General features: G+C 34.2%; 4 protein-coding genes across 5 annotated transcripts; 2 read left to right on the top strand and 2 right to left on the bottom strand.

Moving 5' to 3' along the window:
- The first annotated feature begins 205 nt into the window (after positions 1-205).
- On the top strand, positions 206-6,315 carry LOC117912090 (homeobox protein ATH1). 2 transcript variants are annotated; one of them, XM_034826555.1, is made up of 6 exons: positions 206-522; positions 1,316-1,392; positions 2,798-4,115; positions 4,625-4,983; positions 5,533-5,593; positions 5,799-6,315. In XM_034826555.1, exons 3-6 carry the CDS (start codon positions 2,931-2,933, stop codon positions 5,964-5,966), a joined length of 1,773 nt encoding a protein of 590 aa, XP_034682446.1. In that variant the 5' UTR covers positions 206-522; positions 1,316-1,392; positions 2,798-2,930; the 3' UTR covers positions 5,967-6,315. The 2 variants fall into 2 exon arrangements, with proteins under 2 accessions (XP_034682446.1, XP_034682445.1); XM_034826554.1 differs by lacking the exon at positions 206-522 and adding an exon at positions 572-828.
- Positions 6,316-7,357: 1,042 nt separating this feature from the next.
- LOC117912396 (thiamine phosphate phosphatase-like protein) lies at positions 7,358-9,093 on the top strand. The gene is made up of 5 exons (XM_034826963.1): positions 7,358-7,520; positions 7,659-7,795; positions 7,993-8,114; positions 8,203-8,404; positions 8,557-9,093. Exons 1-5 carry the CDS (start codon positions 7,373-7,375, stop codon positions 8,905-8,907), a joined length of 960 nt encoding a protein of 319 aa, XP_034682854.1. The 5' UTR covers positions 7,358-7,372; the 3' UTR covers positions 8,908-9,093.
- Positions 9,094-10,817: 1,724 nt separating this feature from the next.
- Positions 10,818-15,630, bottom strand: LOC117913681 (protein NDL2). The gene is made up of 11 exons (XM_034828732.1): positions 15,392-15,630; positions 13,875-13,974; positions 13,172-13,269; positions 12,910-12,997; positions 12,595-12,656; positions 12,390-12,476; positions 12,234-12,311; positions 12,090-12,146; positions 11,899-11,954; positions 11,434-11,569; positions 10,818-11,347 (listed from the first exon to the last, which is right to left on the bottom strand). The coding sequence occupies exons 1-11, from the start codon at positions 15,449-15,451 to the stop codon at positions 11,135-11,137; spliced, it is 1,035 nt and encodes a 344-aa protein (XP_034684623.1). The 5' UTR covers positions 15,452-15,630; the 3' UTR covers positions 10,818-11,134.
- A 5,707-nt stretch (positions 15,631-21,337) lies between these two features.
- On the bottom strand, positions 21,338-25,224 carry LOC117912670. Its single transcript, XM_034827357.1, is given in 7 exon segments — positions 21,338-22,315; positions 22,681-22,832; positions 22,921-23,087; positions 23,261-23,446; positions 23,523-23,575; positions 24,368-24,539; positions 24,542-25,224. Coding segments are annotated over 7 exon segments (1,746 nt in total). The 5' UTR covers positions 25,103-25,224; the 3' UTR covers positions 21,338-21,860.

The raw sequence follows: 25,224 nt of genomic DNA, 5'->3' as shown, positions 1-25,224 counted from the left end.
AGTAGGCTTGTAATTGCACCCAATAAATTCGTCAAAGATCTTGGCACCAGATTTTGAAACTCAAGCCCTTTGGGTTGGGGGTTGCTTGCATCATCATACTTGATCTAAAAGTACACTGATACAACAGTGGATGCTCTCTCTCTCTCTCTCTCTCTCTCTGTCCTACCTACCATTGCCTTAAGCCTTCAGCTTTCAGAGTCTGGACCAAAAGTATATAAATTTCTTCCTCTCTTTACTCTTCTTTCTCATCACATTAGCTGCTTGTCTAAAATAGATAAAAAGTAGAGCCCTTTCTCTGAAAAATGTTGCTGAGAACATCTGCCATGAACAGGAGTTTGAACAGAGAGAATCCAGATATTTTGGTTGTGATGATTGCAGAGAGAGAGCAGATAATGAAGGACCCTCAAGGGAGATCAGTCTTCAGAGCGAGACAGAGAGCGCAGAGAGAGGAGATGAGCAGAGGGATGGGGATGGGCCCTCAAAAGCCTGCAATAGAAATGAGTGGCACTGCACCACCAAAGAGTAAATGTTTTCTCTCTCTTTCCCTCTATCGTGTGGGTCTTCCTTCTCTTTCTATCGTGATGAATGGGTCCATTCCATTCATCCCTATCTCCCTCTCTCTCTGCAGAAGCCTTGTTTTGGCGTTTTTGACGCTCTCTTTCTTCCTTTTAATGGGTTCTCTGTGATGGGTGTCCTTTCTCCCCAAGGCCCATCTGTGTTTTGATCTTTAAAATCCTGTGGCCAGTGAGGTGGAGAGAGGAGGCCTTTGTTTTTTAGGGCTATTTCTGTATTTTGAGCTCTAAATTTGGTGGGTGGTGAGAAAGAAAGGTAATGATTCCTGATGGGGTCTGAGACTCTGAATTTCAGTTTCTTGTTCTTGGTTTTTGGGTTCTTGAAGAAAATCCCACTTTTCTATTCATGCAAAGAAATTTACCCCTCTTTTTTGTATTGGTTTTCATGATCATTTATTTCTTCTGTGGTTGGAGAAATGTGGGGCTAATGCATGAGCCTTCCTTGGGCTTTGGTAGCTTTTCCACCTAGTTCTTTTTCATTAAAGAAGTAACAAAGTCCTTTCACTGTTCTCTGCCTTTTGATTTGAACTGTTTGGGAAGAAAGAGAAACAAATGATTTCTTGTGAACTTTGGCACTGCAACAGCTTGTTTTGTGTTCTCAGAGGAAAACTACACATAGTCTCAATCAGACCACAAACATCCCTCTTTGTCTTTTGAATGTTGTGAAGATTTCTGAGTCTGATTAGGGGAACAGAGAATCTGCATGAGAAAATTTCTTAACCCCACCATTTTCCTTCTCGCAGGGCTTTCTGGAGAACACTCGTCCACTGGTTTTTTCCAAGTGGGTCATTCCTCCTCTCCAAATGGATGGAATTGGAAGGTTGGTTACTTTCCACACCCTTTTCTCTTGCCTTTCTGTATAATTTTACCATTTCTGCTGAACACTTCTGCTCGTGACTGAATGCTAAGCACTCAAATTTTGAACTTTTGGTGATGTTAACTCTCAATTTTTTTTGCATGTGAGCATGCTGTCTCTACTTTGGTTTTGCAAATTTTCTGTTCTTTCTCTTGCTTTTGATCAGTACCATTTGGTGTTGTGGATTACTGTAATGTGGGTCTAGCTTAGCCATGCCTTTTTGCCATCCACTCCACCCATTTCTTTACTCTTTAGTATGCCAAAAAGGTGCTGAGATAATTCCTCTCCTACTTTAATGATACTGGGTTCCACAATAGTTTTGACTGGTGAGGTGGGCATGTTCACATCCTTCTGAATATACAAACAAGCTGATATAAATCAGAGTGCGCTTGACAGTGTGTTTTTCTTCGAAATGTTTTTCGTGAAAGTGTTGTTTTAGAACTGTTTTTGAGAGAATCATGTATTTCTATCAATTGTTTCTCTGGGAAACACTACAGATCATTTTCATCTTTTCAAAAGTGATCTCTAAAATTTGACAAACGGCCGATTTTCTTTTTTACTTCTTTCAGAAACGTTTTTTTTTATGTTAGAAATGTTTTCTAAAACACCTCAGACTTACTCGCAGACCTTCTCAAATCGCCCCGGTCCTATAGGTTAGGTGCATGGTGTTCCTCAATCGTTGGTCTGTCTGGCAATCCGGATGTGAAATGTGGAATACAATGGCTTCAAAAGAAAAATAGAACAATGGGCAGCACTGCAGTGATTCAATAGTATTCACTGTCTTGTTCATACGCATTTATCTGTAAGCTGTTCAAGTTGCCGATTTCTTTGCATAATTTTTGTTCATTTTGTCCACTTTAGCTGTTAAATCAGACTGCTGTCTCGGCTTGTGAGAAGTCACTGTGCTTCTGTTTCAAATTGCACAGTTGATGGATTTTTTTGTCCTCACATTTTACACACACACATGCGTGTTTTGCAGTATGATTGTCCTCAATAGTCTGTTAAAGTAAAAAACCGATTAAATGTTGCCTTCTCAGAAATTATTGTATGCCATTCTGTGTGGATTCGAAAACGACAAAGTACAGGAAAAGGGAGAAGGAAAAAAAAATTAGTGGACAAATTGTGTTCTGCTAACTGTTTGGTGTTGGAATGGATGTGACTTGTAAGTTTTTTTCTCGTCTTCGGAAAAATGTATTGTCATCCGAGAGTGGTAATGGGGTGTATATTTATACTTCCTGAAACTAATTTTTCAAGGCTGATTTTGCTATACAGCAACAGATGATAGGCAGATTTAAATTTTCAAATCTTCCTTATTCTGGATAAACATATGAACTGATTTGTCTGATTTGCTTTGATTTTCATTGGGAAGGTTACCTGAAAGAGTTGGAATGTTTCTTCTGGAATAAAACTGCTGTAACTTATGGTTTGGACCCAGAGGTTGATAATAATGATGTAGCAGCTGTTCTTGCGTAAGGGGTTTCGATTCTTTTGTGACTCGTAAAATGATGGAGAATGATATGTTCAATGTGCCAATGGATATAGCTGGCCGGAATCATGTGGTCATGGATGGAGTTTCTTCACACATGTCCACAAATTCACTCATTCAGTCTGATTTATTTCACCTCAACAGCCAAAACCAGTTCATGATTGGACTTCCCGTGCTTCCAATGTTGCAAGGAGAAACTATAAATGGTCTCCATGCTGATTTTCAAATGACTAGTCGCCCAGCGATTGTTGATTCTGATGAGTTGGTTTCTAGAAATTCATCACTTGGACAAGCCTGCCCCATTGGAAGCACCAATGGTCAGGAGCAATTCAATGAAGTGACAACCATTTCTGCTTCTTCACTCGCCACCCTTTTGGCCACAAAAAGTGGACTTCACGAAAATCTAGATAATTTAGCCATTTCAGCGACTTCAGTTTTCCCTTCAGAAGATTTAAGGACTTTTGTCTCAAGTGACTGCTCCAATACTTCAAATTCTTCACTTGCAACCTCAGTGGACTGTCCCTATGATGGAGTACTAAGTGACATGACTCGTAAATGGGGTTTTGACAAGTTTCTTCCTCCTCCAGAGCTTACTGGGAAAACCACTTTAAGAACCGGGTTTCAACCATTTCATATCATAGGAGACATGGATCCAAATGGGTGGATATCATCAAGTGCAGACACGAGAACAGTTCCTCCTTATGGCTCCTCTAATGAGTTGTCTCTAAGTCTTGCCACTTCTCAGCCCTCTGTTATGTGCGGGGCAACTGCTCCAAATCAGTGCTCCGAGAGAAGCTGTTCGGGTGTAACTCACCCTTGCTTAAATGAAGTAGGATTGGGCTCAGAACAAGGTTCTTGCAACAGTAAGGAGCTTTCCCTGAGTTTTGGTTCTTATAGACCTGCCCAATTCTCTCAAGTAATATCTGGATCAAGATATCTTCATGTGATTCAGGAAATACTTGCTGAAATTTTGAACTATTCGCTTGAAAATCTAGACCACTCGAATTATTCAACCACTAGGACTGGGGGTCAGGCAAATGTGCAATTATCTTCAGGTTATGCTGCTCAGAGAGGGCTTTTAGTGATGGGTTCTGATGAATTTCCTGATGAGGATGGTAGATATGCAGTTCCAATGGATCCAGTGTTGCAAAAGCGGGAAGTTGAAGCTAAGAAAACCCAACTTCTGGCTCTACTTCAAGTGGTATGTTGGTTTAATTACTGCTATTATTGAACTCAATTTTATATGTTTGGCAGCAATTTGAGTTTGAATTACAAAATGGTCAATTCTTTTCCTCAAAAATATTGGAACATTTTTATGGAGAAACACTGAAGTTAGTTTCAATGAGTTTGAATTATCAAATGGTCAATTCTTTTCCTCAAAAATTTTGGAACTTTTGTATAGAGAAAAACTGAAATTAGTTTAGATGTCCATGTCTCTAAAGAAGGCTAAAACTGATTGAATGAGTATTTTCTTTGAACTTATCAAGAATTTAAGGGCTTGATCCAACACCAAAGCTGCAATTGGCTGAAAACTTAATCATGCAAGATGGGCCATCCTTGTTTTTGCCCGGTTCTAATACAAACTTGGTCAGAAAGACTTTTCCTGGTTTGAGTTACTGATTTGGCTTGTGCTCTTTTCATTTTAGGTGGGTGGTTTAGAATTAGTCTTTTGTTACTAAAATGACAACGCTTCATACTTTTTGGACTCAGGTTGATGACCAATATAACCAATGCTTGGACGAGATTCATACAGTGATATCTGCGTTTCATGCTGCAACAGAGTTGGATCCTCAGATACATGCTCGATTTGCCCTTCATACGATCTCTTTGCTATATAAAAACCTCAGAGAAAGAATTAGCAACCAAATCCTTGCGATGGGAACGCGTTTCACAAATGGATGCACAAGTGAAAAGGAGAGACCACCTTTTGAGTCTTCTTTCATCCAAAAGCAATGGGACCTCCAGCAGCTAAGAAGAAAAGATCATCAACTATGGAGACCGCAAAGAGGCTTGCCAGAAAGATCTGTCTCAGTTTTACGGGCATGGATGTTCCAGAACTTTCTACATCCGTGAGTTCCTTTACTAGAATGTCAGTCTTCATACACTTGTGGATAGAATCATCAATGCCTAATGCTGTTCTTGGGAATATTATCTTTTCCTCGTAGATGTGGCATAGCTTTCTCCACTAAACCTAGCTCCTGAGTATTTTAGTTTTTTTGTTTTTTCGTTTTTGCCCTCAATGCTAGCTTCTGGACTTCTTTTTCTTCTTCTTCTTTTCTTTCTTCCACCAATCATGTTCTTTGAGTGGGTCTTATATCCCAATTTCTACATACTACTGTTGGTCAAACCGATGAGCTTTTCATCAGAAGTACCTTGGAGACCATTCAAAGGTTTTGACAATCTTCATTTAGGATGTGTTTTTGACTGGTAGAGCATGATGTACATTGTGGACCACAATCCTAGCACGTTTAAGCTTTTAGGAAAATTCATTGTTCAACATGTATCAGAACTTTGATTGACCAGAGGTCTAAACATTTTGGGAAAACAAAACCGAAATTTTGAAGGATTAATAACTTGTAATCTTCAAATTTGAATTTTTCATGGATTTCCCTTTTCAGGTATCCTAAGGACACGGAGAAGCATTTGCTTGCAGTAAAAAGTGGATTGACAAGGAGCCAGGTACTTGCAGTTTCTGATGAATCAAGAAATGTACAAATGTTGTTTTGCTTTCATTTTTTCTTTCACTGTTAACATTTGAGAAGACCATGGAGGAGTTGCTATCCGGTAAAAAGGCCTGCCCTGAAGAAGGGGTTTCGGGCTTTGGTGTTATTTAAGCAATGTGTGTGCGCCTTATTCCTCTTCTCTATATTTGTTCAATACGCAGGTTTCCAATTGGTTTATAAATGCTCGGGTCCGACTGTGGAAGCCAATGATAGAGGAAATGTACTCAGAGATGAACAGGAGAAAGGGTCGTAGAAATGATGAAGAGTCCAACAACAGCAATCGAAGAAGCACCATAAGCATGGACAATCAAAGATATAAAATCATCTGAAAGCTGCAATGGAGAAAGATATGGTGTGGGCAGGACTCTGCATTTCTTCATCATTCAACTGTACATAATGTTCCATACAGTCGGGAAGTTGACTGGTAAAAGTTCTGTTTATTATTTGTTTCTAGCATGAACAACTTCTATAAAAGCATCAGAAATCCAAGTGAATTATATTGCTGCATTCTGCGCAATCCCCAGTTGTATACCATTTTTCTAGTTACCATCTTCATATTATCGGAGGGGACATGGGTGCTTATGCTTCATTTGTTACGCTAAAACTCTTTCTTCCAACTCCTACTGTTTCTTATTGGTTATTGGGATCATTTATTGACAGAAAATTATGTTTTGACCAGTTATTATGTCAAACAAGATGATTTCTTCCAACTCTTTCTTCCAGTTATTAAGTCATTCCAGAATCTTCCAAATGAGCTAATAATAATGTACATCGAGCTGAAAGCTTGCTTGGGTCTGCATGAGCCGTAGATGGGTTTGGGTAAAGACACTGGGATCTTGACCTAATAGGACAGGGACAAGAACCGATAGTTGGGGGTTAGAGATTGGAATATATATAACCGATGAAGGTTTTAGTACATAGTTTTTTTGAAATTTCATCGAATACCTTTCGTTTTTTTTCATTTATTGTTTTCACACTCGTCTCCTTTAATTTGATTAAAATTTAAAAAGATATTTGACAAATTTTCATTGTTCCTCTCAATGGGATTCCCCATTGGAGAAATTATCGTGGACATAATATAATGAAAGAAAAAAAATCAATTGAAAATTAGTTTGATGTAAAAAAATTAACATATTCTTATATCCTTATTTTATGCCAAAGTATATGAAATGGACTCCTACACTCATATCCTTGTCATATTGTCTTGACAAAAGTACGCTGGATGAAGTTGAAATGTCGAAGTACCAAAGCTTTTAATATCAAAGAACAACAATCATTTCGGAGAGAAGCTCACAAGAATTTTCCACTAAATTAAATTATTAAGAAATGAGACTACCTAACAAAGCAATCTGATTGATTAATCACTCATAGTGTGACCAAACCTTGTTGCCTTGGATTCATGTCATTTGGACCCAACAAAGCAAAAAAGATAATCAACTAAAAAGCTAATCCAAGCAGCAATGAGTCATCAACAAGATGGCACAAACATCTTTGTGTTTAAAAAAATGACATAAAACAAAGAACCCTCATTCCAAGGAAAGAGGAAGTGCCTTATAAAGTCATATAAGGGGGGCGGCCCTCTCATGTGGTTAATTAAAGCTTACTAGATGCCTTTTTTAAATGCCTAATCTCTACTTTTCTTCCTTGGATCCACATGGGTCTTCAATATCAGTGGTTTTGAGTAGGTAAGGCCTTGTTTGGAGATTATGTTAATTATAGGTTGATTTTTAAAAAAATGCAAAATAAAAAACCAAATTTGATTTCTACTGTCACTGCCAAGTGCCAAACAGGTACCTCTCTCTGCAATATTGATTCATGTCAACATCAAACGACCAGGAGACCGAAACGTGTATGGGAACAGGATGCCAGGACTCCCACTCATTGTAGGACACCATCTCCATTTTTATTTATTTATTTTTTTTATGAAGGGTTCCTCTATATAATACAGAGCCTGTTATGTGGTTTAAAGCAAGCAACTTACTGCCCAAAACCATTTTTTCTTTGTTCTTTTTCCTTTGCAGCAATGGCTGTGGTGGTGGTTTTTGATTTTGACAAGACCATTATAGACTGTGATAGTGATAATTGGGTTGTGGATGAGTTGGGTCTCACCCCTTTGTTCACTCAGCTCCTCCCCACCATGCCTTGGAACTCTCTCATGGTTTGTTTTGTTTCTTCCATTCAGATTTTCTTTTTCTTTTTCCTTTCTTTTCTTTTCTTTTTTTCCTAAAGGGTTGTCTGCATTGTTGTTACAACTGGGTTTTTTGGGTTATGAAGATTTTGCCATTTTGGGTTGTATGTTATTACAACAATGAGAGGCTAAATTCAATGCTATATATATATATATATATTTTACAGGATAGGATGTTTATGGAACTTCACTCACAAGGGAAAACTATGGAGGAAATTGCAGAATGTCTAAAAAGGGCTCCATTGCATCCCAGGATTATCTCTGCAATTAAATCAGCTCATGCTTCTGGGTATTTTTTATTTTTATTTTCCAAATCATTTTTCTCAACGTTTCATATATTTAGTGGGATTTTAAATCTAATATGTCCATTAATTCAGGTGTGATTTGAGGATAGTCAGTGATGCAAATGCTTTCTTCATTGAGACAGTCCTGAAACATCATGGGTTGATGGACTGTTTCTCCGAAATCAAAACAAACCCTAGCTTTGTGGATGGAGAAGGAAGGCTCAGAATCTTACCATACCATGATCTCAAGTCATCTTCCCATGGCTGCAACATCTGCCCTCCCAACATGTGCAAGGTTCATTTCCACAACTAACTATTACCATAATCTGGTTGAAACATGGAAATATGAAAGAAATTTTCTCTGCTTTTCCTGCTGATTCGTAGCAACCAAACATGCTAGAGATTTTATAAAGAGAAATGATCATCTTCTTTCGTCTTTTACAACAGGGTCTGGTCATGGAAATGGTAAGGACCTCTGTGTCTGCAGAGGGGAAGAAGAGGTTCATCTATCTAGGGGATGGAAGTGCTGATTTTTGCTCAGGTTTGAAGCTTGGAGAAGGGGACTACCTGATGCCCAGAAAGAATTACCCCATTTGGGAGACTATTTGCAGTAACCCAAAGCTGATCAAGTCCAAGATTAATGAATGGAGTAATGGGGAGGAACTGGAGAAGATCCTCCTCCAATTGATCACTGCAATCAGCATTGAGGAGAAGTGTAATATGAGGTCTGATAAATGTCAGGCCAGTTCCATGGATTCCCATAAAACATTCCAAAGTGTTCTCCCAGTTCCTCATTAGTTTTTGGCTATGAAAGCTGGATTTCTGAAAGATGTGATGAGACGAACACTTTTTTGAAAAGGGGAGTAGGGGAATCAGCTTGATTGATTGTGTCTACAGGGACCTTCCATTGTCATTTTTCAATCACCCATTGATCATTGAATTATTGGTGATGGCATCTTTTAACTTATTATCTTTCCTGGAAAATGGGTGACGTTATAGCATAGAATTAATTCTTTAAAGAAAATGAAATGATCCAAATTTGTAAATTTAATCTCTACCATTTTTAAACTTGAAAAGTAACTTATTTTCAATATAAATATTCTTCCATATTTTGAATGTTTATATTTAATTTTTTTTTTTAAAAAAATAGTCATTTCTACCATATTTCCCTTTTTTATAACAATGAAATTTAAAAAGGGAAATTTAAGTTTCTTTACCATTTTTTTTTTCCTGTTTCTCTAATAGTTTCCATGATTCAATACAAGAACCAAGAATAAGTATGATAGCATAACTAACCCTGATTCCACCTTACTAGAATAGTAAAGTGGTAAGAAAAGTTATGTAGCAAGGATGGAAAATAGAGATAAGCATGTGAGCCTTTGGAAGAAATTTTTTTGGTTTATTTTTTTTATTTTTGGTTTTTTTGTTGACATTTTTACAATTATGGTTGATATTTTACTAAAATATCCTTGCCTACAAGGTAGAACAAAAAGGATAATATGTAGAGTGGACCTTAATTATGCTTTAGGAGGGTAGATAGGTCTAGTAAACTTAAAAATCTACCAAAAAATAACTCAATTTCTATCTTTAAGTTTTTGCTTGATTTCTTTCAATATGTTAATTATATTTAATTTTATGGCTTTTAAAGTGAATGTATATGGTTGATTTTTTATTTTCTCTATCTAGTAGACATGGTGGTTTGTTTTTCTAAATTAAGTTATATTTTGTCATCTTCATTGTCAAAACATGCACTTGAAAAAATTTGATTTGAATTTTTTAGCAATTTCATGCTATTTCAAAACATTAAGTTTTATGTCCTTGGAAATTGCACTAGCTTCCAATGACAAAATGTCAATTTGTTTTTTAAATTTAGGAATAGCAATATAACGGTTTTTTTTTTTAGGTAACTTATCTATGTTGCTTTTCTTAAAGTAAATTTGTAATACATGAACAGGTTAGAAGTAATTTGAGCAAAAATAGGTAAAAATTGGGTAAAAATTGAATTTTTGCTTTTTTTTAAAAAAAAAACCAAGAAATAATAATTTTTATATAAGATTAAAAGAGCTTATATATAATTGGGTTGTGGATGAGTTGGTTCTCACCCGCTTCTTTCACTAACTCTGCTGATATCCTATATCGAATACGAAAAAATTTTCAAATTATATATATAATCTTATTTTAATTATGTAAATATATTTTAAAGTCATTCATTTAGGTTAAATGTGTTTTAAAGCTACTTATTTAGGCTTAGACCAAACAATATTTATACGATCGGAAGAGCCGCAACTCGTTATAACTCCTCCCCACCGTCCTTTGGAACTCCCTCATGGTTTGTTCCATTTCCACTCTTTATCATTAACATCCACTAAAAGATAATTCAGATTTTCCTTTTTCTTATGGATTTTCTTGTCTTCTCTATATGGTTCATACTTTTAAGGAAAGGATTTTTATGGAGGTTCGCTCCCAGGGAAAAGTAGTAGAGTATATTGCAAAGTGTCTGAGAAGGGTTCCACGAGATCCCAAGACTATTTCTGCAATTAAATCAGTTCATGCAATTAAATCATATCAAATTTTTCGAACGAGAATATTGTTTTCTATTCTACATAACTCTTTCCATCTTTTGTCAACAAAGACTGCTAAAGGGTTTTAAAATAATTACAACTGTTGCCTTAAAAATAAAGAAAACAAGAAAGCAACAAAAGAGAAGCTACTGAAAATGAGAAAGCAACAGGGGCTTTTTTATTATTTTTATTTGCAGGTTATTCTAAAGAATTATTCCGAGGATTTACAGATAACTCAGCCCCACCTCAACTAATACTTTATGCTTACAAATGAAAGAATCACAAATCTTTCTGCAACAGTCCTTTTTCATCAATCACCCTTTTCCTCTTAATCTGTATCTACAACCCTCCAGTAATCCCCCTCCTTTACCTTCCCCTTGAACAATCAAGAGATATTACAAACTCTTTCCATGATAAATAGATTACAAAAACAAATCACGCCCACCTTCTTTCTTTCATCTTCTTTATGAGATTCGTGTTTTTATTGGTTTTAACTTCAAGCCCATGCTTTCTGGTGAGAGAAGCTCTGGAGCGATGCAAGACGGACTCAAGGGGCTTCTTGGACTCAGACTGACCGTCGATGGCCTGTACAACCCATATCCCATGAGAAAGTACTCCATGGGAATCAACATGGCGTGAGGCTGCTCCTCGGTCACCATCGACCCGCATGATTGAACCTAAAGAACCCCACATACCCCAGTAAGTAAAACCGATTTCCATGTATTCATGCAAGAGTATGATAAGGTATAAACTCGCGAAATACCTCCACTAAGGCACTATATCTTCTGTCTAGTTTTGAGGTCATGTGGAGGGCCTCAGAGTGGAAAGGAGAGTTATCCCCAACAAATAATAGCGACCGACATTGTAGTTTCCTCAATCCTTCCGTAATGTCTGGTCTCCTACCAGACAGCAAAAATAAAGTTAAGATTATATCAAAGTTCGAGGGAGAATATAATTTTCACATTGTTTTTAAGCAAGTTGCGCCCATTTAGAACAGTGTAAGCATATAAGGTTACCTACACCGTGCTAGATGATCCTCAACAAAGCATCACAACCATTGATGCAGGCACATTCGTTCCCCATCAACATTAGTGCCTTGTTGGCTATGGAGAGCATGATATTGAATGGAAACAAAAATGCCCTAATCAAGGGCTGCAGTGCTGACATGCAATCGTATGTCAGAAAAGGACACCAATAGAAGGTTGTATATGACGTAAACGAGTTTTACCCATTAATCGCTTCAAGAAACTTCAAAACATTTGAACTCTGCCTCTCATCCAGCAACTGAAACAACATAATCGTCATGGAAACCAAATAAGTGCTAAACTCTTCTACCCGTTAAAATGTTTTCAGATTCCTATTTATAAGCAGCATAATATAAATAAGGAGGAAAAAGTGGGAAAGCTCAAGGGCACTAACTCTTCTGCATGCCTGAACTATATCTGATTCTGGTACCTGAGCACTACCACGGACTTCCTGGCATATCATTTCAAAATCAATCACAACCTGGATAACTCTAAACAAAACAAAAATGAAAGGAATTAACTTGAACCACAATAATACCTTGCTGAAGTACCTCTTAAGCAATAACTCCTTCACCACACCACACATGCCATAGTAGTAGAGTACATTCAACATCACCTGCAAAGGTTTCACCATCTTATGTAAGAATGTGACTCCTTATACCAAGCAAGTGACAAGAAGGTTCAGTAAAGGAACCTTGTTATACAACCATTCTGTCCAAGATGGTGCTTTGCATAGAGGAGAAATAAGTATCAAACCCACAACATGATGCCTATATTTTATCTGTTACATCAGGTATAGGACCCCATATCAGTAAAACACCCAAAGTCCAAAATAGACACTTTGAAATCACTTTACAGCAAAGCATGTACACTATGCCAAGGGAGGGAATGCAACTTACAGCAAATAGGGTAAGAATGTAAGCTCCAGCTGTAACCCCCATGCACATCACTGCACCAAGTCTGAAAAGAAAGAACATCATCTTGCTTGATTTTATTTTTCTTCAACAATAAAGATAAAAACGACAGGATAATGAAAGAAAATGACAGCTTAAGGCACTATTAAATGTGTTGTAGGTGTGCCTACTACGTCTTTTTCAGGGTGGGAAAAAAACCATCGGCATTACTAGATGACAAAATAAAAGTACGAAGGATGTCTAAAGCAAATAAGAGTTTACTGAAATAAAAAATAAATTTACTCATTAAATAATATTTACCCAAAAAGTTGAGAACCTCAGCAATCTGATCTGCCAAGTCATCAGCAGAAAGTGCAGGTTCATCAAGGCTGACTGCATCGGCTCCCAACTGCAATAGCTCTTGAAGAAAGTCCCAGATAAGAAATGGTGTGGATAATATAATTCAACAAAAGAGACAAATCCAGCAGAATATTCTGAAAAATCAACACACACACACACACACACCAAATATATATATATATATATGAACTACAATCTGCAGTGAAGTTACCAAGTTACAGACCTCATGCCCAGGAGGACTTATATGATAAATGCAAAAGTTGTGGAGCAGCAAAGAAAATGCTTCTGGACAGAAGAATAAGCCTTGAAAACAGGACAAATCTGCTCAATAATATACATGAGGAAAACAAAATTTGTTAGATTTTGACAGTATCAGAATAAAAGAGGTGAATAAAAAAAAGTTATAATAACTGTTGATTTGGAATAATATCTCCAGTGAAGCAGGGTTAAGAAGGTACAATATGTAAACTTCACAAATCTTCATTTACTGGTACCAGATAAAAATGTTAAATGTTAATTCAAAGAGATTATAATCCTCCAGAGTGCAAATATAAGAATTTCAAATCGATGAACCCTCAAAGTATTAGTAGAAAGATTGCAAATCCAAAATTGTGTAGGTATCAACTTCTAGGCAAATCTGTCACAAGGTAAAGTTTTTACACCTTGAGATTTCCCAAACTTGTTGACAGTAAGGCCGATATTTCCCAGTTGGATTTTAGACATGATAAAATATTGAAATTTCCAAAATCTGCAGTGATAACTTATCCGCAAAAAAAGAAATTATTGTTATTACATTTTAAATAATGATGCAGCTGAATAATAAGTAAAGCCGCTTTGAACTTGTGTCTTCCCTATGACCAGTAAGAGTATGAACGTAAAACCACATATAGAATTGTAACGGTAAAAGATGAAATTTCATTTCTTACGATTTAGAGCTAAATCAGGATAAGTAACAAGAGCTGGCTTGTCCGGGTCTCCAAACACAGAGACAGAGACTGAACCCTTGCTAGTTTTTACGAGGTGCTCCTGAAAACAGATCAGGAAATGTAGATGGTAAAATAAATCACATTTCATGAAAGAAAACTGACAAAATCAAATATGGACTTTAATTGTGCATCAATTAAATTAAGTTTCAAGGTCGTAAGAAAAACATATGCTAACTGCATAATTACCATTAAAAGGTAAAGTTTCTGGTAAGCATTCAGAGCCTCTTTTCCTTTAAATGGAGTACTTTTTTTTAGGAAGAGACAAACAATTTAAGTTTACCCAAGTTGAGTATCTTTCTAACTTCATAGTGGTTACTTTTCAACAAATAGACAACTTGTTCATATTACCTTGCTACTATTTACAGAAGATGCGTAGTAACAATACATAACTTCAATTAGTATCTACCTTAATGCCATAAACAGTGCGTTGACATTTTAAACCAACCGAAAACTACTCTACAAATCCACCCATATTTCAAAAGAAAGATGCAAAAAATAAATATTTAACCCAGTGGAGGTCCCATTTCCAGGGTTCTAGAAAGGTGGGATTGGAAATTAATCTACCCTTCAGCATTTATCGATCAAGTTGGCAAATCAAAAAAATAAAAACAGGGTTTCATGTTTTATAAGAATTCAATAAAATATGGAAAATAGCATAGGTGAGATGGGAATGGTAAATCATAGAACCTAGTTGCTTGTGAATGAAACCATGGATCATCCTAGGAAATACTTTTCTTGATTTTGAGTACAAAAAATTGATCCTTTTTCCACTCTCTGAAGCAAGAAAAAAAACGATTCCAAAAAATGCTTCACCAAATTTCCCCATGCTTCTGAAGTGAGAAATCTAAACTCACAAAAAAACGCTTACTTCAATAACTACTCAAAGCACGATCAATTCAACAATCAACCAACACACTCCAAACATTTTAACAGTTTAAACACAATTCAACAAACCCCTTCAAAAATAAAAACTCAAATCATGTGTTGAAATTATATAATTAGTCTGCTAATTCCCATTTACGAAAATTAAACAAAATTTTCACATACCTTCATTTCAAAAACTAAACTCAATTAATTTCAATATCAAAACCTCGGAATCAAAAGCTATATAAGGATAAAAATAATAATAATCGCTATATAGATGAAAATACTGCAACCAAAATGTTCAACAAATGTATCCAAGCTATAATAAGTCACAAAAAAAAAAAAAAAAAAAAACCTTTGACTTTCTGCTTGGTTGCTGAGAAAACGAGATAACAGAACGGAAAAAAAAAAAATAAATATCACGAAAAATGCAAAAAATCATCTGAACTGAATCAGGAAGTTGGGCGGATTCCATCGCTTTCTCCTGTCCCAAAACACTAAAAACTCTTGACGCTCAAAAAAATTTCTTCCCATTGCCCACATTTTCTCAGCAACCAAACACCCTCCTACTTTTAATCTTAAAAATGCATTACCTTCCCTCCCAGGGATATCGTCTCCATATCAATGGAAACCGAATCGCTTGAATCCGCCATTTGCCGCCTTCCCCTCTCTCTCTCCCCCCTCCCTCTCAAAAAATCCAAAAAAGAAAAAAAGAAATCCTCTCTTTTTCTCTCTCTCCACAAATATTTTCTCCCAAATTTTCTCGCTCTCTCTCTCTCTCAAGCCGCTTTGGATTTGGCTTCCATGGATTATATACGAATCTACGACCTTCTCGGGGCTCAGTTCTCCACTCCTCATCCCACACATTCACCTACAATCGCAATTTTTAGCCACGTGGCAAAATCCTAAATTTGGGCATCAAATAATGGGTGCCACCTTCAGGTTGGACAATTACAATCAAGCCAGATCTACCCTTCTCAAAACTCAGGAATTTTAAAATTTTCTCCAAATTTTTTTCCTTTTTCTTTTGTTATTTACAATATTTTTTTCCTTTTATATTTTCCCTCGATTTTATTTACGTGAATAAATTAATTATTGAGATTTTATTTATATTTTTAGAATTCTAAATTATAGTGCCATACTTGCACAAACAAAAAATGGAAGTCCACCCCGCTTCTCTTTGCATATAATGATGCCACGTGGCTAACAAGGGGAATAAAAGTAGGTGATTGTAGGGAATGTGAACCGGAGGGAAACCATTGCGGGTGTTTTAACTCGGGTTAGCGCCAACCAGGTCACCGACGCTGGTGTCTGAATTCACGGGGATCCGTACAAAGGAGAGGTAACCTGAGACTGTGGTTAAATTAACCAGAGTTAGAGACCGACACTTGGGGGGTCAAATTACTGGAATGCCCTTGTCCTCCATGATAATGACATTGTTAGTCTGGTTAGGTTTAGATTAAAGACTTAAAGTACGGTATCATTGTAATATGCTGCTGTTTGTTCTCTAATACGTGGCAGTATATGATTGGATGAGTCGAAACACGTCGACCTTTAGTGTATCATTCTGTCTTGTTTAGAAAAATACATATTAAACACGTGTGAGAGGCCGCAGCACGAGATTTGGTAAAATAATGGTATAAATAAATTTCTTTTAAAAGAAACATTTTTTTTATCAAAAAGAAATATTGTCATTAATATTTGGGTAAGGTTGAAATAGACCACCATATCGGCGATGATATAAATATTATAGAAATTCACCATTATAATTAAATGATTAGTATTAAAAAAAGAAAGATAATGTAAGTATCAATAAATTTCTTAAAAATTTAAATTTTTATACAATTCTATATTAATACCTTGTTAAATACACAGGTTCTAATAAGGAAATAAAAAATTATTAAAGAAAATTATTTTTTATATTTATTTTTATTATAAAAAAATGAAAGAAAATAAAATATAATTCAAATTAATAATAAATTTTTATATTTTAAAATCATATAATCTTATTTAAAAAATTATATAAGTGAAATGAATTTCAAGTAAAATATAAAAACAATTTATTAATTTTAAATTTTTATTTTTATTTCTTTGTATTTTTTCTCACATTTTCTTTTAAATTTTTTGAGAATCAAACATAGCAAAAGTATTAAATTAATTAACAATAAAGTATTAATAAATAATAATATTTTAATTAATACTAAACCCAAATATTTAGAATAAATAACATAATTGAGCTTCTATTATATTTATTATTCACTAGTTACTTGGATTTATTAATTTTAATAATAGAATTTTTATGCTAATTATTTTTCAATTTTCAATTTTGTTCACAAATTCAAATTAATTAATCTCATAATCGTTGCTCCATTTTCATGAAGAAAACATAATTTATATTAGGTTAAATGGGCAAAATGGGGTTCAACAAATATAAACTAAATTCTAAAATGTTAGAATGATGATTAAAATTTGTTTACACATTAATTTATAGAAAATTTTAAGATGATAAGTCCATTTTCAACCACATGATTTCTTAGTTGAAACATCATGTGGTTGGAGTCAAATGGGCCCATAGCATTTACATGCATCGCTTTCCATTTAAGTTGGTATCTGTCATTACCATTCACCAGATAGTTAATTCACAAGGTTACTCTTCAAACATTTAGCCCTTTATTTGATTTTTTTTTAGAAATTAGATATGCCTTAATTTTGAAATTATATGCCAAATTCCCAAAAAAGAAAAAAATAATAATTTATTTTATTATTTATTGTTGTTCGTGTTATAAACAATTTTATAATAAAGTTCAACAATTTTTTTATTGATTTGATGTATATAAACATATTTTAAAATCGTAAAAAGTTAATAAATTCAAAATAAATATGGTTTTTTTTATAATATTTTTATTTTTTATATTTTTAAAAATATGAATAATTTTTTAAATGTGTTGTAAAAATTATGGGTTTATTTTATAATTTGTGAAAAAAAAGTCTTGTTCGTGATTACTTAATCAAAGAAAAATAAAGATGTCATAAATCATTATGCTGCTCATAACTTGTAGTACAATATCTTAGGGTCCAAAATTGGAATCTTTGACTATAAACAATACAAATATCATTAGGTTCCATTGTCCTCTCATTGTCAACCTACCACATGGCCCCCACCCATTTAAATCCTTGGATTACTTTAATATAAAAAAATAAAATAAAATCAATTTAATTAAAATAAATTAAATGTTTGATATGTAATGACTCAAGGGTTATTAAGGAATTCAATCAAATTTTTAATTTTAAATTAACTAATATCAATTAAAATAAGCATATTATGATATCGCAGTGGTATCATCAAAGTTCAGATTTAAATCGTTAGATATGTACAACGAGATTTAAATAATAGAATGAGAATATAAATAAATTAAATTAGAAGTACGAGGGTATTATATGTGATACCATTTGATTAATGATGTATTTTCGATATCTGTCGAAGAAAGTATAATTAGATCTTGTTGATGAACCATAATTAAAATTAAAAATAAAAAAGTTTGATATGTAATGGCTTAAGTTCTCCAAATTTCAAATTTATGGCTAATTTGGGGCATTATACATATTATTATTTTTTATTTTTTTTTTGTCTTTTATAACCAAAAGGCTAAATTTGCATTAACATGGAAGTCTCCATACCATGTTTGCTTTATTTAGAGATAGCCCCACATTGTTTCCATTGTGTGTGTGTGTTTTTTCTTTAAATAAATAAAAAAATAAAAAGATTTTGTTGCAACTTGTGTCACAAGGCACTCAAGATGACTATAATCATGAAAGCAATCTAGTTCATTAAAAAAAACTAGATTTTAATTCCTTTTAAAGCGTGCTTTATTAAAGCCCATTTGTCAAACATTAAACTATAGACTTAGGCTACGTAGAGGATTTTTTTTTTTTTTTAAATATAATATTTATCAAGAAAATTTATTTTTCTATATTTAATTTATTATGAAAAAAATACTAAATAAGATTAAATATAATTAAATTAATTTTAAATGAAAATAATTTGAATAAGTATGCTTGAAACTCATACAAATTGTAATGGTAAAAAAGTTCAAAATATTTTTTATTTTATTTATATCAAAATATCATTAGAATTTTTTTTTATATGAAAAAGTGTTTTGGCTAATAACAATAGTAAAATATTATATCCTAACTGGTGTCGGTGGAAGAAAAAATAAATTTAGAAATCTTGTAACAGAAAAAGGGGGAGCATGCTTTAAAGTGGAAAAGCAAATAGCTGACATGGCAAGGGCACGTAGGCGAACCAAAGTGGGTGAGGGTTCATGATCTGTTCAACGGGGTCTCGTGCCTCTCACGTCAGGAGTAATTACGATCACGCGCCCGAAGCCACGTGGCACGTGATCCATGGTGGCACCGGGTAACGCATCAACATTGCTTGCGGTCTCAAGGAAGCATACTTTCTTATTATGCATTTTTCCTCACTTTTTTAAATTTAAATATTTTTAAATTTTATTATTTATGGTGGAGCCAAGACTGTATCTGGACCTAACTACCATATATTACATGTGAGTCCAGTCACTTATCACACATGAAGTTCCGTTCAATGAGAGGGAATTTGGACCCGTTTGGCTGTCGGTGTTTTGAAAAATGAAAACAAATTTTGAAAATATTTTTTAAATAAAATTCCACTTCAAAAGTTAAATTTGAAAATAAAATTTCTTATTCATTTTGAGGTATTATATTTTTTTAATTTCATTTATATCTGCCAAGATTAATGTAAAATATATTTTTTAGAGAATAAATTTTATTTTTTAGATAATTATTGAATATGAATATCTAAAATCTATTTAAAAAAATAAATTCTAAAAATATTAAAATTTTAATTTATTTTAAGTCATTATATATTTTTACATAAAAAATAAGATTAATTTCATTCACGAGGTGTGATATAAATACATCTAATCACTATATATTGTAAATTTATTCGATTAAAATTTCTTATATAATAAAATTTATTTTATTAAAAATTGTTAAACACATCCATTTAAAATCTCTTTTAAAAAACATAAATTCTCTTTTGAGAAACATAAATTTTATAAACGGAAAAAATTTATAAGGATGTCAACAGATGAAATTTAAAATAAATGATACTACATTGATCAAGTTAAAAAAATAAGTTGAGGGGGACAAAAATGATAATTTATTTTCAAGAGATAAATTAAAATTGCGTTTGATATGATTTTAGAAATTATTTTTAGACATATAATATTTGAAAAATATAAATTTTAAAGTGTTAAAAATGGTAGATGTGTTTCTCAAAATCACTACCGAATGAACTCTAACCTTGGGGAAAATACTCTAAAAGTGTTTTATAAAGAATTTTTAAAAATTGTTTCCACTCTTCTATCAACCAAACATGTTTCTACCTAAAATGTGTTATTTGTTCCGATAATAAAATCAACTTACAAATTATTTTTCAGAAAATAATTAACAAACAAGGCCTAGATTTATGAGGCACTTCCATGGTCCAATGCCTACCAATTTGGATCACTCCCTAGTAAGGTTGGGTCTTAGGCATTGGACCTAGGATGGCTTGAGCTTGGCTTAAGGTGGAGAGCATCCCAAGGAAAATGAATGTATATCAATTCAATATGAAGTATACGAATATGTGTGATCCTCAACAAATTTTGAAGGAAAATGTGGAGGAAAGAAATCAGAGAGAAAATGTATAAAAAAAATAAATAATAATAATAATAATAAATTTAAAATCAATAACTTATTTACAAATATTAATATTACTTCAAATTTTTTTTGACAGATTTAACTCTTTTATATATAGATTAAATCATTTAAAAATATACAAACTTTTTAATAATTTTAATTATATTTAACTTTTCTTTTTCATATTTTTCAAAATAAAATCACTTTTCTTATCATTTTTTTTTTCTTTTTTTGCTGTTTTCCAAGAACCAAACATGGCCTAATAAGTTTGAATTCATATTAAATATGAATAAAAATCTATGTTGTAAGTATTATTTAAATTCCAAATTTCATAAAAACTGTTTTATAACCATTTGAAAATTATTTTAGTTTTTTACTCTTTATAACAAAAACACAAGAAGCCATCGTTTGACAATTAGGAAACAATTTTTGTTCTTAAAAACAAAAAAAAATATACTGTTTTAAGTAAATCTATTTTAAGTGTTTTTAGTTATTTTTTTAAGGATTGTTTTAAAAAATAATTATACAAATATGAAAAACAATTAAAAAGAAAGCACTACATATAAAAATTATTTTTATAACATAAAAAATAAGTTAAACAATATTTTAAGTTTTAAACAGACTTTTACAACATATTAGAGAACAATTTTCAAAAACTGTTTTAAAAAACACTTATGAAACAACACCTTGAATTTTTTCTTTTATTTACACAAAATATTTGAAAATAAGACTTACCTTAAACAAATAATATGTATTAAAACACTGAAGTCCACCAAAAGAAAATAATTCTGCTGCCAACCAAACAAGCCCCGTTTGTGTTTGATCATTCTAAATATTTTCAGCCATATTCTGTCAGAATTAGATTAGATTCCACTAGAGAATTGAAGTACAATGAACAAACACACTTCAACAGAATCAAAGCCAAAATCTGCCTGATCATTTATCAAACAAATATCTGATACAGAGGGGAAAAGTACCTGAGCCAGCTTAAACCCTGAAGCAGAGCAGGCTTGAGAATTGAACCAATTCAGAGGACGCATTGAAAGAACTGTCGAATTAACAAAACCGAGCAGGCTAGCAGAATGAGATCAGTATTGCATTTGCATCTGCATCCTTTAAAGCATTCAAGTAGACATCGCCCAACTGTGGGATGGATTATCTGCTTCAATTTCCTAAACCGTTTTGAAAGTGTTTGATAGGGAATAGTGTAAGAGATAGGAGGCTGGTTGTATTCACAATAGATCTTTCTAATTCTCAACACTCCACTAGTACAGAAGAGAGTGCATCAGAAAATGGAATCAGTAAATGTTTTCATGCCCACAAAACTGTGTCGACCAGCACTTATTGCTCCATAATCTCCATATCTTCATCAGAAACTGGATTTTCCACCTCACTCCCGCTACTCGAACCACCATCATCACCAAAGGGCAAACGATTATCTCCAAACGAATTTTCAAGAACATGATACTTACCAAACTTAAATTGTGTTTTCCCTTCATTGATTATCCCTTTGCGCTTTCTTCTCCCATCAGTTGTCAAATTCACTGTGCAGGCAGCAGCCAACATTGCAGCATTCAAAGAATCTATCATCTCTTGATCACCATCAATTTTCTCTTCTCCACTCCCCTCATTATCAGTGTGAAAGAAGACATTATTATCCTGAGTCTTGCCATCTAACTTACATACTGGGAGCTCATACTCTACTCTTGACTTGTACATCATTGCTTTGGCATGGAGCTTGGAGATGTTATGATCAAATACTCTTATCCCTTGATCTTCAGCAATCAGCAGCCATTCTAGAAATAAAATCACTACGAAGTTAAGCATTTGAAAAACGCACATGATATATCTGAAAAGTGGGGAAAAAATACAAAACAGGCAACTCCTTTTATGTTCTATCATCCCTGGTTCTTCTGGTTGAAGATGATCATAGGGCACACCAAAATATAGATGGCACTGGTATCCCTCATGTGAAAAATGGAGGAGGGGTGTATTATAGTAGTCAACCCACTTCGCTTTTACAATGATACGACGGCACCCCAGTATACCATAACATTGAATGATACAAATCATAACCAGACAAGCTGGTTTAGGAGACGCTGACCTTTAACAAATAAGGTAAATGACAAGAGGGTGCAGTGTAGATATAAGAGTTACTCACTCATAAAAGCTATAGGAGTTGAAAATTTTGGTCTACCCATTTCCTCTCCCATGCCACTCTGAGTAGCTACCCACTTAATTAATTGAGATGGTAATTGAGATTCAGAGAAGGCCTTTATATAGGAAATAGCTTTGGCCTGATCACCATTTTCCCTGTCACCAACCAAATAACGAAATTTGTCAAATGAAATCCTTTAATGGAAAATCTTCATCTCAGCCAGATTGTTCATCTTTCTCATACCTAACATAGAGTATGGCATTGTCAGCAACAAACAACCATGTAACAACAATATTTTTTAACTGGTTACCAAAGAGCTGAATCCCAATTTGAGGATCGAGGAAAGTATACTTTTCCATTATCACAGCATCATACAGGACTTTTCGTAAAAGAACTTCATCTTCAGCACTCTGCCATGAGACAAATTTTAAATTGGGAATTAGATAACTACTGGAATGTTTCATGTTTTCTTTCAAATGGCAAGAGCAACAGGTTTTACATCAACACATATTCTGCCACTAAGCAACCAGAGTTACCAGGGAAAAGAAGGTTGCTTATAATTGGACCCTTCTTATTACGACACTCTTCCAAATTCCAAGTCATGACCCAGAAGTAACCCATTAACGGATAATATAGCAGGAAACACAACTCTCATCAAAATCTCACCCAATTGCTTGGGGTCAGCTACATGAACCTTTCTAGACATGATAAAGCAGGAAAAACCAGAAACCATCAAGAAATGGTAAAGAAACAGCATAATCTTGATCATCTGATGAAGCGAGGAAAGTTTTAGCAACTATGAAGTATGAACAGAGTAAACAAAAGAAAAAACTAAACATACTGACCAATAGAGATGTAACAGGCAAAACCGGCTCCAGCAACATCCTTAGAAGGGTATCTGATATGCATCAAGAAGATCAGGAAGTACATATCATGATTGAAGAATGAAAAGTAAGAATAGAAGGAGTTCAACTAGACCTAAGCTAAGAAAAACTTCTTGTCAATTTCCCCCACTAAGGAGGGTAGATGGGAAGAAATATGCTCCACCAAGGATATGAAGCACCCACTGAACTTCCAACGAGAAATAAACCTTCATGAATTTACTCACCAATAAAATGTTTAACAAAAATATTGGGAAGCAAGCAAAAAAAGAAAATTGCACTAAAGGTAATAAAATGGACATAAAAACGTTCTACACAAATTAAACAGAGTTTGCAGCAACAAACTAATCCTTATCCTTCTAGTGGTGGCAAGACATAGGTCTATGAGTTAACTAATGGCATCAAATACAATAAAACAAAAAAAATAAAAAATCAATTACACTGTGTCAGTGCATCAAATTAATAACGATGTCAAAAAAGAAAAGAAAAATCTCCATGTTCATATGAAGGAAGCATAATCCATGTGATGCTCTGGTTTATTATACTAGAAATTCACTTTAAATAGCTCACTCAAGTGGTGGGTCATCACATACACAACGAGATGATTTTGGATGGCTAGTACATAATTTATGCTATAATCTAGATAGTCATATGATACAAGAATGTCATGAACTCATAGTAGATATAGACAAACTTCTTTAAGTGTCGTGAAGATTCTAACTAAGTAAACAACCATGATGCTGAATTGAAACCTTAATTGGGAAAAAGAAAATACACTACAGCTCAGATTGATGAAAACAGAATCTCACCAAAAAAGTAACAATTCCGAAAACCACTTATCATCTCAACTGCCAAATTTCGCATATCTTTCTCCAACTCTGCTCTTGAAGCCCCTGAACCGAACTTCAAGCACAACCTCGTTATAAAAGCCTCACTCATCACAATCCCAGCTAAGTAGCCAACCCCGCATCCCACACCAACCCTTGACAAACTTCATCACTAACAAGAGGAAAAAACACACTCAAATCATCACCAAATGTACGAATTCCCTCTAACCTACCAACTGTCCAAACACGAACCACATCCAGAAAACCAGGGCCCAAATGGACAGAACCCACTTCAGGGTCCGAATTTTTACAACATATGCTAAGATAGCTAACAATCCTTTCTACCAAAAACTCAACATCACTATTCAACCAAAAACCCCTTTTCTCGGACACCAGACGGTACAATTCGTAAATTACCGGCGCGAGTAAAGCAATTCTCTTCAACCCACTATTACATAGAGCAGAACAAGTCACTATCAACTGAAACAGTTCTCTGTAAACCAAAATTGGGTCTTGAATTGTGAAATTACTGCTATGAAAGTTCAGAGCAGAGTAAAACCAAACCGTTTCGAGTGGTGGATCGGGCGATGCTTGCATTAATCGGAAGAAAATCGAGCTGAAAGCTGAGAAATCGGTGACCCCTTTTTCATACTCGGCAAAAAAGCGTTGGATTGACTCGTGGAGCATTTTTTGGTAGCTCTCTGAGGCTGTGTCCATCGTAGAGAGCTTGGGTGGAGACTGAAACGCTGAGTTTTGGCGTTTGTTGGTGCAGTCTTTGAATGCAGAAACCCTAGTTTTGGGGAGGGAAGATTTGGGGGTTTTGCTAACGGGCGGGTTTT

Source organism: Vitis riparia, chromosome 4, assembly GCF_004353265.1.
Source record: "Vitis riparia cultivar Riparia Gloire de Montpellier isolate 1030 chromosome 4, EGFV_Vit.rip_1.0, whole genome shotgun sequence".
In the NCBI taxonomy this organism is placed as follows: Eukaryota; Viridiplantae; Streptophyta; class Magnoliopsida; order Vitales; family Vitaceae; genus Vitis; species Vitis riparia.
This window is presented reverse-complemented; position numbering and strand designations above follow the sequence as displayed.